At 38.2% G+C, this 15728-nt stretch overlaps 1 protein-coding gene across 2 annotated transcripts in view; it reads right to left on the bottom strand.

Moving 5' to 3' along the window:
* Positions 1-3879: 3879 nt before the first annotated feature.
* megf6 (multiple EGF like domains 6) overlaps positions 3880-15728 on the bottom strand; it is a 59008-nt gene continuing 47159 nt past the window's right edge. For both annotated transcript variants that reach the window (XM_046862826.1, XM_046862827.1), the window contains exons 22-29: positions 14619-14747; positions 13593-13721; positions 10840-10968; positions 10525-10653; positions 10086-10214; positions 9541-9669; positions 7616-7744; positions 3880-5361 (exon numbers count right to left, since the gene is read on the bottom strand). In XM_046862826.1, the coding sequence (XP_046718782.1) occupies positions 5312-5361; positions 7616-7744; positions 9541-9669; positions 10086-10214; positions 10525-10653; positions 10840-10968; positions 13593-13721; positions 14619-14747 (953 nt within the window). In that variant the 3' untranslated portion in view covers positions 3880-5311. The remainder of the gene's footprint in view (positions 5362-7615; positions 7745-9540; positions 9670-10085; positions 10215-10524; positions 10654-10839; positions 10969-13592; positions 13722-14618; positions 14748-15728) is intronic.

The raw sequence follows: 15728 nt of genomic DNA on the forward strand, positions 1-15728 counted from the left end.
GATTGCGTGTTTGTTTTTTCAACACGAAAAAACACTCTCCCAGTGACAGTTTCTTTCCCTTGCCCTTTTTTCAAACTTTATGACTCTAGATAGCTTCACCGGGGACCTGTTTTGGGGGTCTTCTGGGAGCAGGGAAAAAGATCCTATAGGGAAAGAAGTAAAAGGGGACATGGCTACTTCTGATTGCTGTCACATTAAAATCTGTGGGGAAAAAATAAAAAATGTATAGAAATAAAATAAAATAAATATGGGAAGAGAGAAAGAAAGTGTCCGTAGAAATCACATGGGATTTGGGTTGTATTTCTGAACCTATGGGCAGAATTTTGCGCTTTTTAGTGTTAATCATATTTAACATTATCTTGACAAATTCATTTCCTAGTCACTGTATTTAAACATAAGACTATAAAAGACTATCAGAGGCGGAAAGTAATAAACTGCCTTTATTTGCGTTACTGTAATTGAGCAGTTGGTTCGTGTATTTCTACTTTTTATATTAAAATCTGTGGTTTTACTTTTACTAAAGTAAAAGTGTTTTGTTTAAAGTATTGTACTTAACTACATTTGAAATCGTATGTTACTGAGTAAAAACAAATCAAGAAATAGAAATAATGCAAGGAGGGGGACAAATCGCAACCCGGAAACTACCGATCGTTTGACGGGCAAATGAACAAGAGCGCTAAACTCACAAGAAAGAAAGACGGAGACGGACACAACAGACGCAGCTGCAAAAAAGTACTCAAGTCATGGACTGTATTGTTTTTTTCGGTTTTGTTTTATTTCTTTGTTGCTATTGCACTTTCATTGGTAAAGGTGTTCCTTCAACTAAAAACAACTACGGTAGTTTGATATTTATATGCTCTTGTCCTTTCTGAATTATACTAGAATTCCCCACCACCACCATCCCCACTTTTAATAAAAAGTAACTGTACATTTTACTCTAAAATTTAAATTAGTGACTTTTAATTTCAATTTTTTTCGATTTTTAGACCGATTACTTGTACTTAAGTGAAATTTTATTGAAGTAACAGTAGTTTTACTTGAGTACAATATTTTATTACTCTTTCCGCCTCTGAACACTAAAGACCTGAACATCCCATTCCACATTTTGTCCCTATTTGCTGCCTTGTAGACTCTTCCGGGCAGATGTTTCAAAAGATTTTGTGGAGATCTGTACTCATTCAGGCACAAGCATGCTAATAAAGTCAGGTACTGAGGTGAGGAGTCCTCGGGTGCATTCCAATTCATCCCAAAGGCGTTTGATAGGGTTGAGTTCGGAGCTCTATAGCAGGAGATCTTTCACTCCAACCCATGTACACCATATCTTCATAGTCCTGGCTTTGTGGAACAGGTTTGGGGCTCCTAGTTCAAGTGAATGAAGGATTTCATGCTACCACATCCAGAGACATCCTTTTTTACACGTATACTGTAGTTTGAACATTACATTATACGTTTAGTCCCTATTTGTTGTTAGAATAACCTTTAATCTAATGGGAAGATGTTCCACTAGATTTTGGAGTGTGCTTGTGGAGATTTGTGAAGGCCTCGGGTGCGTTCCAATTCATTCCGAAGGTGTTCAATAGGGTTGAGGTCAGAGCTCAATAGCAGATCTTCCATATCGTCATAATTCTGGCTTTGTGGAACAGGTTTGGGTCTCCTAGTTTAAGTGTACACTATGTTCGAATGAATCTTTCTGTTTGGCAGTGACTTTTTATAGTGTGATTGAGCTGTGATTCTTTATTGATGAACTCTAATCAGGCCTTCGTGGGCTCTTCAAACATTCCAGTGTTCCCCATTTGCGAAATTCTACTCTGCTACTTATAATAATGTATTTTTATTCACTGTTCCTGTACTTAAAAAGGTAAAAGCACTTATCTCTTGCTTCAATACTAACCAAGTAAAAGCAAACCTTCTCCTTTTACATTTAGTTTTGTAGGGATTCATGGAATACATTTTGGGTTTAATAAAAAGCCGCCCTGCCTGCGTTGCCAGTCTTTCCAAGTTTTCTTTTTCTTTCTAAACCCAGCAGCGGGACGAACTTCCCGGTTAAATATACATTTTACAGTCACTGATGGTTTTCTGACTGGCAGCACGTGGTCAGGACAGTAAAAAAGAAGTCCATCGTGGAAGTGTTAGAGTAGAAGCTTTGTGGCTTCAGATACGTGTAAAAGAGACGGATTTAGCGATTTCTTTCTGGGACACAGTTTGACGGACACTTCTGCCAGGGGAATGCATGGACCTCTGTGTGTGTGTGTGTGATGTTGGACAGATTAAAGTCACTGTGAGCAACAGTGTGGCCACCCAGTGTTTTCCTGGATGGATGGCCCTTGGAGGCCTGTTTGACTGGTGTCAGGTGTGTGTGTGTGTGGATGGTCTCGAGGCCCCTTCTCGTCAAGAAACAGGTGTGTGTCATCGCTGGCTGAAGGCTTTAGCCCGATAAACATTATTAGAGAACATCTGTCGTCTGTCACAACATGGGGCCGGTCAGAGAAGCCCCCCATCCATCAGTCTGGGTCGGCTGCACTTGAGTAATGCTTCAAGGACTTGTTTAGGATCATAGCACGTGTGTGTACACACACACACACATTCACAAAGAGGCTGTTCCACTCAGGTGAGTCAGCGGACGGCAGGTAAAGGCAGGTGACCTCCTCGGTTTCATCCTGCTCTCTGGCCTTTGCATTGCCCTGTACTCAATCTTTTAAACACACACACGCTTTGTGACTAAAACGGCTTTTTTTAATATAAACGGGCTATTTTAAAACAGCCATACATACACTAAATTAGACCAAAGGCTGTGGACATGTGACCTTCCGTTTCTGAGAATTTCAGAACCTCCATTCTTTTTGGACGATGTACCCCTTGATTCTAAGGAGATTTGTGAGATTTTATTCAACTAAAAGGTTGTTAGTAAAGTCAGCTACTGATCTAGGTGAGGTGAGGAGGACTGTGGTGTAGTCAGCTTTCACATTCAATTTGCTCAAAAGAGGTCAGAGCTGTGGAGCAGGAGATCTGCCACATCTTTTAACCCATAGAAAGCATATCTTCATAGAGCTGGCTTGGTGCTTATGCCGGAACATTTTTTAGGTCTCATAGTTGAAGTGAAGGGACATTTTAATGCTAGACATCCTTTTTGCTAGACACAAAAGACATCCTATAGAAGCGTGTCTCCAAATTTCGGGGAAAAGTTTGGGGAAGAACCACGTGTTTAACCAGTTTTTTTTTTTTTTAAACCTTCGTACAAATTTATTTGACAATTACAATATTGAAATATATGGTTTATTACTTAAATGTAATAGTATTGAAATTCTATAATTTTATATCATTTTTAATGTAACTATAATTTTGTTTTTATACTGTAGGTTTACTTGTTTTTCCATTTTTGGAATTGACGCATTATATTAAAGTAGTAACCTGTTAAATAATATAATAACTAAATAATAATAAAAAATATATATTTTGTGGCCTAAAACAGTCTAATAGACAAAATTACATCCAACCAGAGATTCTGCAAAAGAGAATTTGCTACCTTGTTGTATTAGACAATTTCACCACAAAAAAACATCACCACCATAAAAAAAACATCGTGGACCCCCTAGCTAGCACCATTGAAAATCCAAAACCAAACCCAACAGTGAGAAGCACTAATACAATGAATGAAAACATATAAGGAAGCTAATCTTTCAGGAATTAAACATTCCCAAAGAATAAATTCGTAAGCAATTATATCCAAAACTGACCCACAGTTCTGAAGACCGTCGGAGAGCCGCAGAAACACCAATCGTGCTTCAGTCTAACACGAGACTGTTAATAGACTGCAATCATCAAGATCTGCTGGGAAAGAACTATACATATGAATAAATCAGCTCAAAAACAGACACAGTGTTAACGGGAGAGCAAAAAAAAAAAAACTCAGTATTTAATTCAAACTTCATAACAATTCGTCATTGCGGCACCATTCGGTTCAGAAAACGGTTTGATCAACGAGACAGTATTTGCATTTGCGTGACGGCTCGAGGTAAATAAAAGTAATCCCAAGAATTGCGCCAGACGAAGTACGTCCGTCTTTCGCATCTCATTTTTTACACTCTGGTTGTTGAAAGTACGGTACGAAACGCGGACCATTTGCGGGCTTGCGGATTAGCGATGTTTTGGCGTGTAAGCACCAGTAAAATCACAGATCTTCGCGGCCTTCGTTTACAGCAATCCGACTGAACCGGATGGCTCACTTTTAACAATTTACACAAGCTGAGTAACTTGATCTCGGTCGCGCTTATCACTGGAATCGCGTTACAGGAAATTATAAAAAAAACTTTCGTTTCTGGAAACAATCATCCGAAAACAAAAAAAAAAACACCATTCCGATAGACAATACTGCTAATTTTTCTTCATACATACACACATTTTTCCACAAATAATATACCGCTTGCTTACACAAATAGACGAACAGAAACGTCTCCTATCGGGTGCATTTGCTTCGTTGTTTGAGATATACAACCTGCCGAATGTGCGTTAATTCCAGATAAAACATGGATACAATAATTTTTCTGGAAAATCCACTCAGGTTTCAGTTCAACAGCGTAACTCTGCATGCTAATTAAGAAGTATTATTAGAGCATAATTTACTTTAGTTTTAGTACACAGCCTGGTTAGAAGTCCAGAAACACCAGGTCTTTTCTGTTTTTAAACACGTTCATGTTCCGTTTGCTTCTATGCAACAAACTAGAAAACTAAAACTTGAAACAGAGAAACAGAGAAACATACTGTCCAGATTCCGAGTGTGTAATTATCATTTTAAAAGGTTTAAAAGGTTTTTAAAGTGTTTTTTTAAAAGAGGATTTAAAAAAGAAAACGTACAACATGGTCATTCATATATTAGTTTGTTGCATTGAAACAAAAGGATCAAGCATGTCTCTGAAAAAACGTAAAAGACTGCTACAGTGTAAGCGTTTTTGTTTTGCATCCCATTTGCGGGCAATTTTGACCAGCGTTCGCTGCTATGTTGTGTTTGGAAGCCGTGAAACGAAAAGTCAGAGGGTTGCATTTGCTTGACTCACGAAAATTGGATAGATCTTGTGGTAGTATGGGCTCTTGCTTAATATTTAATGCGCATACGCTTCCACACGTGTGTGTGTGCACATCAAAATGCACATACATTACGGTCCCAGGTAGAACGTTATAGTAGTGCATGGCTAAAATCACACTCAATTTCACATTCAGAATGGTGAAAGGAGTGGTTGGAGAGTCATACACCGCACACATAAAGAGTGTGCGTGCGAATGAGAGCGTTTCCAGAAAGCCGTAGATGATCCTCGTGTTACAGCCCTCGCCGTCTCTTCGGTGGGGTTAAAGCAGCCGGGATAAACTCTGAGAGAAAAACAGAATGTGTAGAATACGTGTATTAAAGTCTGTCGTAAGACACAAACAATGCAAGCAGGTGGCGACTGTGGCGAGGAAAAACTCCCCGAGACGGCATAAGAAAGAAACCTTGAGAGGAACCAGACTCAAGAGGGAACCCATCCTCATCTGGGTTGCACCGAATGTCCATTTATTGCAGATAAACGATGTTGCGGGGTACAATGATGGTGATCAGAAGCAAACTGTAGTCCTGAGTCAATGTAGCAGACTGTTGACATTAACTACAGTCCAAATCCATCCTCAAGAATCTTTAGGACAGTGAGCCAATTGACATGGAATTGAAGGCGCTCTAGTTGGCTCAATTGAAATCGGGACCTTATGGGTGCTCTCAAGGAATATTCTAGAATCGTGTTTTATAGCGATTGGACAAGGCTTGAAGACATCTGAGAATAGCTAGGTATGTGCGTTTTGAACATCCCATTCTACTTTTAGTCCCTAGTTAGACTTTTTTTGATATCATACTCATGATAAGACTTGTTTTGCTACAGTACAATGATGTTTATTGACAAACCTGATATCTCTGCACTGGTATACTATATGTTTCTTTCAATTAGACCGATATCTTGGCTAGACATTTGGTTGAGCAATGAAAGAAGTACTTGCTTCCTGCTATGGTAGAACAAAGCACCTTTTACAAGTGAGAGAAGAGAGAAAAGACATAAAAAGAGAAGGTAGAAACAGGGCAAAAGGAGGACAAGAAAGTAGCAGCATTGAGGAAAAAGGCATGTGACCTCAAAAATGAGAAGCAAATGTGGAAGGTTTCAGGGGTTCCATAAGGTATGTAAAGTGGGGGCACATGTACACGTGCACACACACACACACACACACACACACACACACACACACACACACACACACACACACACACATATGTTGAACCCTGCTGTGGTTCACTTAACATAACTGTCAAAGAAGACTGGCCAAAATGGAAAAAGACAGAAGAGCCTTAACATCTTGGAAGCAATAGATCGTAGGGTTTTTTCCTCACACACACACACATACATAGAAACACACACATTCTTGAAGCAGTTTCAGCTTTCTGGACCAAGTACGTACAGCAATATAGAATTGGAGCATTATTACATGGTGGATGGAAAAAGGTGTGGAAACACATCTCTTCCTCTCCCAAGCCACTTCTTTGACAACAAACAAGGTAATGAGACACCTCTCTGAAAATATTACATTCTTACAGGTTACATGGACAGACCTCAACTTCGACTAGACACTACAGCTTTCGTGGTTTGGTGGGCCCTACTCTGATTTTCTTCTAGAATTTGCAGATTTCATCACAAATCTGGCAACTTCTTTAGACGAAGCATTAATAGTTTGGTGACTTTAATATAATAATCAAGATGACTCCTTAAGAACAGCAGCTGTGTCCATTCTAGATTCAGTGGGTATGAATCAGAATGGTATAGGAGCCACTCATAGTGGTGGACACACTCTTGATTTAAGACTAAGAATTGGATTAGATCTAAAAAATATATAGTCAAAATTTCACAATCTAAAGTGATTTCAGATTCCTTTTAAATCTGCCTCAGTGTTAGTGTAAGTAAGGTTTTTTTATCGACTCCGTCTGACACCGCAGAGCTCGACTGGGCCACTGAATACCTAGAATCGACGTTTCATTACACTCTTGATGATGGAGCTCCCCTTTAAACCAAAATGATCGGGGAGAAAAAATTAATCATATGCGTACCTTAAAACAGACCACTCGGATATTAGAATGTAAATAACGTCCAACCAAATTGAGAGCATTTCAAATAGCATTGAAGGAGAATCTCCTGAGTTACAGAAAAGCTCTAAGTGCTGCTAGATCAGCAAATTTTTCCATCATAGAAAATAACAAGCATAATCCTAAATTTGTGTATAGTACTGTAGCAAAATTAACAGGAAATGAAAGCACTGCACTAACATAAACTTTTTCAATAATAACATTTCAATTGTTAGGCAAAATTGAATAGAAATGAATTTGTTTTAAAGTCTTATGAAAAACTGTATTTTCATTGTCTTTTCAGAATGTGGCTAAAATCTATCCTTATCAACTAAATAATTATTCAAGCTGATGAGTAATGCTATAGCACACCTAAATCTAGCCTTCCTTAAATCTAACAAATATATCTGTTGTTGATTAATAGAAACTACGAATGAGGTTAAAATTTAAAAAAGAGAGAAGAGAAAAATACAGAAAAATGAATTTTACCATCCTGACAAGTTGGTCCAAACCAGGGGTATGAACACACACAGCGTCCGTTTCGCTGGTCACACTGCCCTCCATGAGTGCATTGACACCGTAGAGAACACTGAGGGCCAAATGATCCGCTTATGCACTCTGACAGAAAAAGAGAGAGAGAAAGAAGGAGAGAGAGTGGTTGCATGTAGTAAAATTAATGAATAGCCTTTTTTGAATACATTTACAACACAGTGAAATTCTTTTCTTCACAAATCCCACCTTGTTTTGAAACCTGGGGTCTGAGCAGAGGGTCAGCTATGATACAGCACCCCTGGAGCACAAAGGGTTAAGGGCCTTGCTCAAGGGCCCAAGAGTGGCAGCTTGATGAAACCACAGAGCTGCCACTCCCCAAGAAGAATTGTATTGAAAGTTCATAAAAAATGACCAATGATTACATTCATATTAATATGAATTCATAATGCATCATATACCTTGTTTTCATTCATAAGCTCATAACTTTTTTTAACACAACTGGCAAGTTTTTTACTAGTTATTGAAAATTAATAATTTGTTATCTCTTTATCAGGTTTCACCCAGGAGTTCTCTCATGAAGGATATACTTATACATTTTAAAAGGCATTTAAATATTTCTGTATAGCTGCTGTGTAAAATCGTTGAAAACACTATACAGGTGAAATTAAACTAAATTATGCAGAACTAATACTTTTTAAATATAAATTACATTTTTAAGCTCATTACCATTTTGCAATGTAAGTAATTATTATATATCACATCGCCAACACATTTGCATAATCAAGTATGACAGTATGCTAGAGTATAAGATTGTACAACTATTGTACACAAAATAACAACAAACTACAAAACCACACAGTTTACAACACAGTAAAAAACATAACTACAAAATTTTACAACCTGCACAGAAACTTCATAACTTTACATTGTAATAAAGACAGGGTAAATTATTTTTGCAACACGCTGCAAAACTGCACACTACTTAATGTTACAACATTAAAAAACACAGCAAATCTTTAAAACATACTAAAGACTACAAGATAAAAAAATTATCTGCATACTAAACAATCATACAACTTTACAACATGCTAAAAAAAAAAATTCTTTACAGCATACTACAAAACTGAACACTAAACGACTATACCAACTTTACATCATATTAAACAGTCAATTCTGAATATGCTAAAAACTACAACATAATACAAAACTGCACACTATACAACATTCTAAAAGACTACAACATACTACAAAACTAAACACACAACTTTGAAACTATACAACATACTAAGAAATAAAGCAAATTCTTTACAACATACAACAAAATCTAAACAACACACAACTTTACAACATATAAAAACACAGCAAAACTTTACAACATACTAAAACAACATACTACAAAACTAAACAACACACAACCTTACAACCTTACAACTATACAACATACTAAAAATAAAGCAAATTCTTTACAACATACAACAAAATCTAAACAACACACAACTTTACAACATACTAAAACAGAGCAAAACTTTACATGCAAAAAATTATACTGTACCATACTAGCTGCACACTAAACAACTTTACAACATATTAAAAACACAGCAAAACTTTACAACATACTAAAAAACTTCAACATACTACAAAATAGCAAACTGCAAAACTTTACACCTTTACAACATACTAAAAACACAGCAAAACTTTTCAACATACTAAAAACTACAACCTACTTCCAAACAGAACACAACACAACTTTACAACATTACAACCTACTAAAAACACACCAAAACTGCACAATTTATAACACAATGTAACACTACAAAACTTTCCAACATGCTAAAAAAACATAATTTTTTATATTCATGCATCAGCAAGAAGACCAGCTACAGTTTACATGAATGTTTTACACTTTAACGTTAGAATCATACCTTTATCACAGCGCTCCCCTGTCTTTCCTGGAGGACAAAGACACCAACCAGTGACTGGATCACAAGGGACACCATCAACACACATACATTGGTGTACACAACCCAAACCAAATCTGCCCACTGTGCAGCCTGTAAACATACACATACACACACTTATTAGGAACTGAAACAAGCAGATCTCCATGACATTTATCTACATAAACCCAATTACATAAACTACATGTGCAAAAGTATATATACAGTATATATGCTTCTTCCCAAATTCGTTACCACAATGCTGGAGACATTAGTAATCTATGAGACCCAACTCTGTGCAAGAAGCCAGCTCCATGAAGATATGTTTTACAGAGGTTAGAGTGCAACTGCATCTTATGAGTGAGTTTTATAGACAGACCGACAGACAGACAGACAGACAGACAGACAGACAGACAGACAGATAGAAATGTAATATATAATTTATCTAATAAAATTGAAATAATCGCAAAAAACTGTTAGGTCATCACAAATCCAAATACTTTTAAATACTTCTTCTGCAAATCCCTTACGTTTCTCACAGCGTTCGCCCATATAGCCTGGAGGACACGTACACCGTCCTGTTACGTGATCGCACGTTTGTTTGCTAGTGCAGTTGCATTGAGAGGAGCAGAGCTCACCAAAAAATCCGTCAGGGCATTCTGGGTTAGTGGAAAAAGCAAGAGGGAAAACATCGAAATCAAATCAAACAACAGTAAATGTACTGTATCGATCCTCTGCTTAAATAAGACTAGTAAAAGTTCTCTATACATTTTTGCTCGAGTCACAAGTACATAAATTCTTGTTCTTGAACTTGAACATATGAAAACCCCTGCAGTGGGTTTAGGCTTTTTTTGCTATATTACCAATCATATCTAATGAGAGCGATGCAGCGGTGCTTTTGTCCTTTAAACCAGTTTATAGTTCAATCCTGTTTCATTCACACACTCACACACACACACACACACTCACTGTGTTGGCATAAGGGGCCGTAGTATCCGTCTGCACAGGAGCACGAGCCTGTAATGCGGTCACATGTGCCATTATTTTGACACACACACTCCTGTTCGCAGTTAGCTCCATACCAGCCTGGGAGACACTCTACACACAAACACACACGGTCTTAAGACACTGTTTTGGCATCAAGCGTGTAATTACACTAGGAGACAGACACCGTGTCCTGGAACACCTTCCTGATATACTGAAGTTAAGTGCACATGGCTTCAGGCGCTTGTATACTTTGTATAGTTTCACAGGTTGCCGCATGGTTACTCTCTGTTTGTTTACCTTCCTCACAGCGCACTCCGGCGCTGCCGAGTCCACATCTGCAGGCTCCGTCAACAGGGTCACACACACCTCTGTTCGCACACGCGCACACGCCACGACACCGAACTCCATAGCGCCCCCTGGGACACACTGCAAGCAAACAGGACGAACACATTCTCTATTTCTGATTGGTTTGATTCACCAGGGTTTGTTTTAATGCTCTTAGTTGAATATGGTGCCGATTCCAAAGCAACTGTAGGTTCATACGGAGACATAATCTGAGTGAAACAAAAAACTTTTATATTGTGGAAAAGGTGAAAAAGGTGATGTTTATTTGGCTTTTCTGGAAGGAGTCTCCAGTGTAAGGGAGTAATTTGGAAAAAAAAGTCTGAGACTACCATTTAAAACTGTAAAGAAACTGAAAATATTCTCGTTAGGTTAAGAAGTGAGAAGCGTGAAAAAAGTGTAGTGATTTTTTTAATAGAGCGCAAAATACATTTTTGAATAATTGCAAAATACACATGAGCCCGCACACATGAGCCCGCTGCACAGAGAGCGCTATATTTTATTTATTTCCGTAAATGTTTTAAAAATTTATTACCCACTGAATTTTACAAATATTTTTATTTTTAACATAAATAAGCCGCACCTGTCTACACTAATGTACTTTACACAGGCTTTAATGAAAGACACGTTACACACAGTGTAACGGGTGAAATATGTTGCTTCCTTTACGAGCATAGCGGTATTTTGGGAATAGCATGCCACTGCATTTTCCGCTATTACTGCGTGTGTGTAAGACCGAGGAATATGTCCTTATTATTTTTTTATGCTCATTTCTAAGTTTCTTTGACTAACTCTTAACCGTGTTGCCAAGAAAAATAAAAAAGAACGAGTTTTGGAAACCTGTCTGTGCTTATATGATTTCTGTTGTAACTGGAGTTAGTGAGCTCTCCCTTCACCCAGACTCAACGCGGTACAACGGCTTGTATCTAAACAGTAGCCGACCAAGAAAGTCATTGTTCACTGTCTTCCTCCTTCCTTTCACAACTATTTCTCTCGGGAGTTTATCTTTTGGCATCGGCGTGCGTTTTAAAAAAAAGTTTTTTCTCCCGATGCCGTGCAGCTCAGAACACAGGTGAGGTGCGTTTTTTTTCGTTTCCGTTCGGAAATTTCATTGGTCTAATGTTATGGGGTTTAGTTTTTTGGCTTGAAGTTTGTGAAACCGGGAAAAACCCAGGAAAAATTCATAAATTAGCCGCTTTATTGTTTAAGCCGCGGGGTTCAAAATGGGGAAAAAGTAGCGGCTTATAGTCCGAAAAATAAGGTACTCATAACTGATTGATTATATAATTATATCTTTTAATGAACATATTCATATTTATTTCCTTTAGCACATTTTCATGATTCAGTACAGATTTTTTTTTTTTTGGGGGGGGGATGCATAACCATTACATAGAGGGTTATATTTGTTCATTTTTAATCTAATGTCTATTTCAAAAATCTTTTGAGTACTCAGTTACCGGCAAATAGAATTCAAACGACGGTCAAAAAAAAGGCCTGGCATTTGCGTGCACAACCGATTTGGGTGCATCGATAGGCGCGGCTGGACAAAAGTTTAATCAGACGAGCTCTTGCTTTCCATCGCTGCTACATCAGCACAAGTACGGCTTTTTATTTCAAAATTTCCAAATGACTGCAATTACTAAGACTCTCCAACACACTAGCGGTGGTCACACACACACACAAAGTTTCCTGCGTTTACTTAAGCCCAAGATCATTAGCGAAAAAGCACCGGAGCCACGATTTGGCAGCGAAAGAAAAGAGTAATCATGTTTCCGTGGGTAATTTAGAACCAGGACAACAGTTTGAGATCTGCTTTGATTTTTTTTCCCCCTGTTTGTTTATTTGATTCGGTGCCAAATCTGTCGACACGGAACACAGAGAACCCGACTACTCGAGAGGCATCGGTGATGTGATGCATGTTAACTCGGCATGCAAAACGCAAACGTGCAACGTAGCAAACGCTCGCTCTCGGAAAGTCCCGTTTCATCGAGGTGCTGGAAAACGAGTGATAAGTGCAAACGATTAGCAATCTAATCATCTGGAAATTGGGCCTCCGGTACCACCTTCCCCACGTACAGGAAATGGACAGGATTCGTTCGTCATAATGCTGAACGTTGCAAAAAAACGGACGTGAAAGTGCAGGGGGGAAAGGGGTATGTGACCGAATTTGGAGAGTTTGCATGGAATTGTGTGTTTGTTTCCAAGACAGCGGTATTGACAAAAAGACAGGGGGCGGAGTTAAAGATGCGATTTTTCATCGGGAGTGATTGAGGATGGACAGGATTATAAACGAGGTTATCAGAGGGACCATGCGGGTAGGACGTTTTGGAGACAAGGTGAGAGAAATGGTTTGGTCATGTGTAGAGGAGGGACATAGGGGAAATTGGTAGAAAAAAACCTTAGAATGGAGACACCAGGTGGAAGGAAAGGAAGACCAAAGTTTATGGTTTATATTTGCTGAGCAAAGACATGCAGGTGAATAATTGAAAAGAGGCTGATGTAGAGGACAGGGTGGTATGAAGATAAATGACTGCTGGGGTGAACACTAGGGGCAGCAGCTGAAAGAAAGAAGAAATATTGAATTGTGTGTTTGCGTTTGATTTGTGCGAATCAGCCATGACACAAGGGAGGTGTTAATATATCCAAAGTGACGACTAAATATATAGAGACTAGAATTAGGTTAAACGTCACACACATCGATTTGGTACCTTCTTGGCAGGAAGGGCCCGTTCTCCCTGATGTGCAGTTACACCTCCCAGTCACCGGGTGGCATTGTCCTCCGGCACCACACTTACACACTTCGGCACAGTCTTTGCCAAAGCTTCCTGCTGGACAACCTGAGGCACAAAAAGCACACAAGCGTGGAAATAACTCCTATTGGTTTGGTTTCTGAAGGGCTCACTATATATGGTTTAGTATATGGACAAGAATTAGGATGTCTGACTTTTCCAGCCGTATGTGGTTCTTCCCCAAACTGTTACTACAGAGTTACAGACAAGAGACATTTTCTCTTCACTTAAACTACGAGACTCAAACTTGTTCCAGAATGACGATTCCTCTGTGCACAAAGCCAGATCCATGAAAATATGGGTTTGAGCAGAAGATCTCCTGCTATAGAGCACAAACCCTAACAAACCCCTTGTGACTGGATGAAATCTCCCCAAGTGCACTCCAAAATCAAGTGGAAAATTTGCCGAAGGTGTTTCTTTATGACTCATCCCAGTGATTCATCCCAGATCAGTTCTGTAGGATTTAGGTGCGGTGACTGGGAGGTCCATTCTATGATATATAACACTCAAACCAACGGTTTGATCTCTAAATAATGCTCAAAGAGCTCAGACGTACGCTTTGGGTCACTGTCTCATTGTATGGTGAAGTTGGTTCTGATTATCCACAGTCCAGGCGGAATTTATGGTGTAGTATGGAATAGTAGCCATGTTGTTTTTAGGATTTTTTTTACTTTCCAGAATAAGTCTCGAAGCTTCTCTGCTTTGAAACAACCCCAAACCATTAAACTTTCAACTCCATGTTTGACTGTGGGGGTGAGGCAGTTTGCTAACATCTTATCGCCTGTTCTTCATCTTACAAATGTTCTTCTGTGGTACCAATTTGGTGGGTATTGTCATCTTTTACCTTGCTTGTTGCACAGAAACAAAAGAAACATCTCCAAAACCATTTTTCACTCTGCACAATGACAATAAAATTGATTCTAATGCCGTGTGACGAGTTCTTACTGGTGCTGCAGTTGGCTCCAAAGTAACCTGGAGGACAGAGGCACGCCCCAGTCTTGGAATCACACCGTCCCCCGTTGACACACCGGCATCTTTTTTTGCACTCGGGACCATAGGTGCCTTCTCTGCATTCTACCACAACACACACATAGATACACACTTCAGAATGATGAAAACCCCGAGGTGTAAAGAGTACCTGAAAATCATACTTGAGAAAATGTAAAAAGTGTTTTATTGCAAAACTTAAGTTAAAAGTCATAAATTCCAATATGATTTGAGTAAAAGTCATCTGATTGGAACAGTAAATAAGGTTTTGACTCATATTGAACATGTATTGATATATTATTTTCTAATATACTCCTCAACACTGCATTAACCAAAGATCAACACAACAGCCTCTCGACATGCCCGAAAAAATATTACAAGATTAAACTCTTTGATCTCTTGAGTCTCTTCTAATAGCATGAGAGTCGACCACTGACCACCATGTCAGACCGCACAAAAGAGGCAATTTCCTCAATGTCTGTCTGATTATTTTTACTAATTATAATAATTATAAACTGTCCGTTTCCTAATTATAACTGTGAAGAAGCACCAAAACACAAAGAATTTACTTTTTGCTAAATAAACTAAAGCAGATTTTAACCAAATCCTCTACATCGATTTTATTCAAAGCAGCAAAAGGTTTCTCTCTCAAAATATTTCTTTCAAAATATTACTACTTTAATCTCATAGTTGTGAATTGAAAATTTATTCTCATACTTTATCATTTTAACTTTATTCTCATAATTTCGACTTTAATCTCGAAACATTTCGACTTTATTCTCGTAATTTCGACTTTATTCTCAAAACATTTCGACTTTATTCCCCTAATTTCGAATTTATTCTCAAAACATTTCGACTTTATTCTCAAAAATGTATGACTTTACTCTAGAAAATGTTCTACTTTATTCTAGAAACATTCAACTTTATTCTCAAAACATTTCGACTTTATTCTCGTAATTTTGACTCTATTTTAAAAATATTTTGACTTTATTCTCGTAATTTTTACTTTATTCTTATAATTTCGACTTTAATTTTAAAACATTTCAACTTTATTCTCGTAATTTCGAC

Source organism: Silurus meridionalis, chromosome 12 (genome assembly GCF_014805685.1).
Source record: "Silurus meridionalis isolate SWU-2019-XX chromosome 12, ASM1480568v1, whole genome shotgun sequence".
In the NCBI taxonomy this organism is placed as follows: domain Eukaryota; kingdom Metazoa; phylum Chordata; class Actinopteri; order Siluriformes; family Siluridae; genus Silurus; species Silurus meridionalis.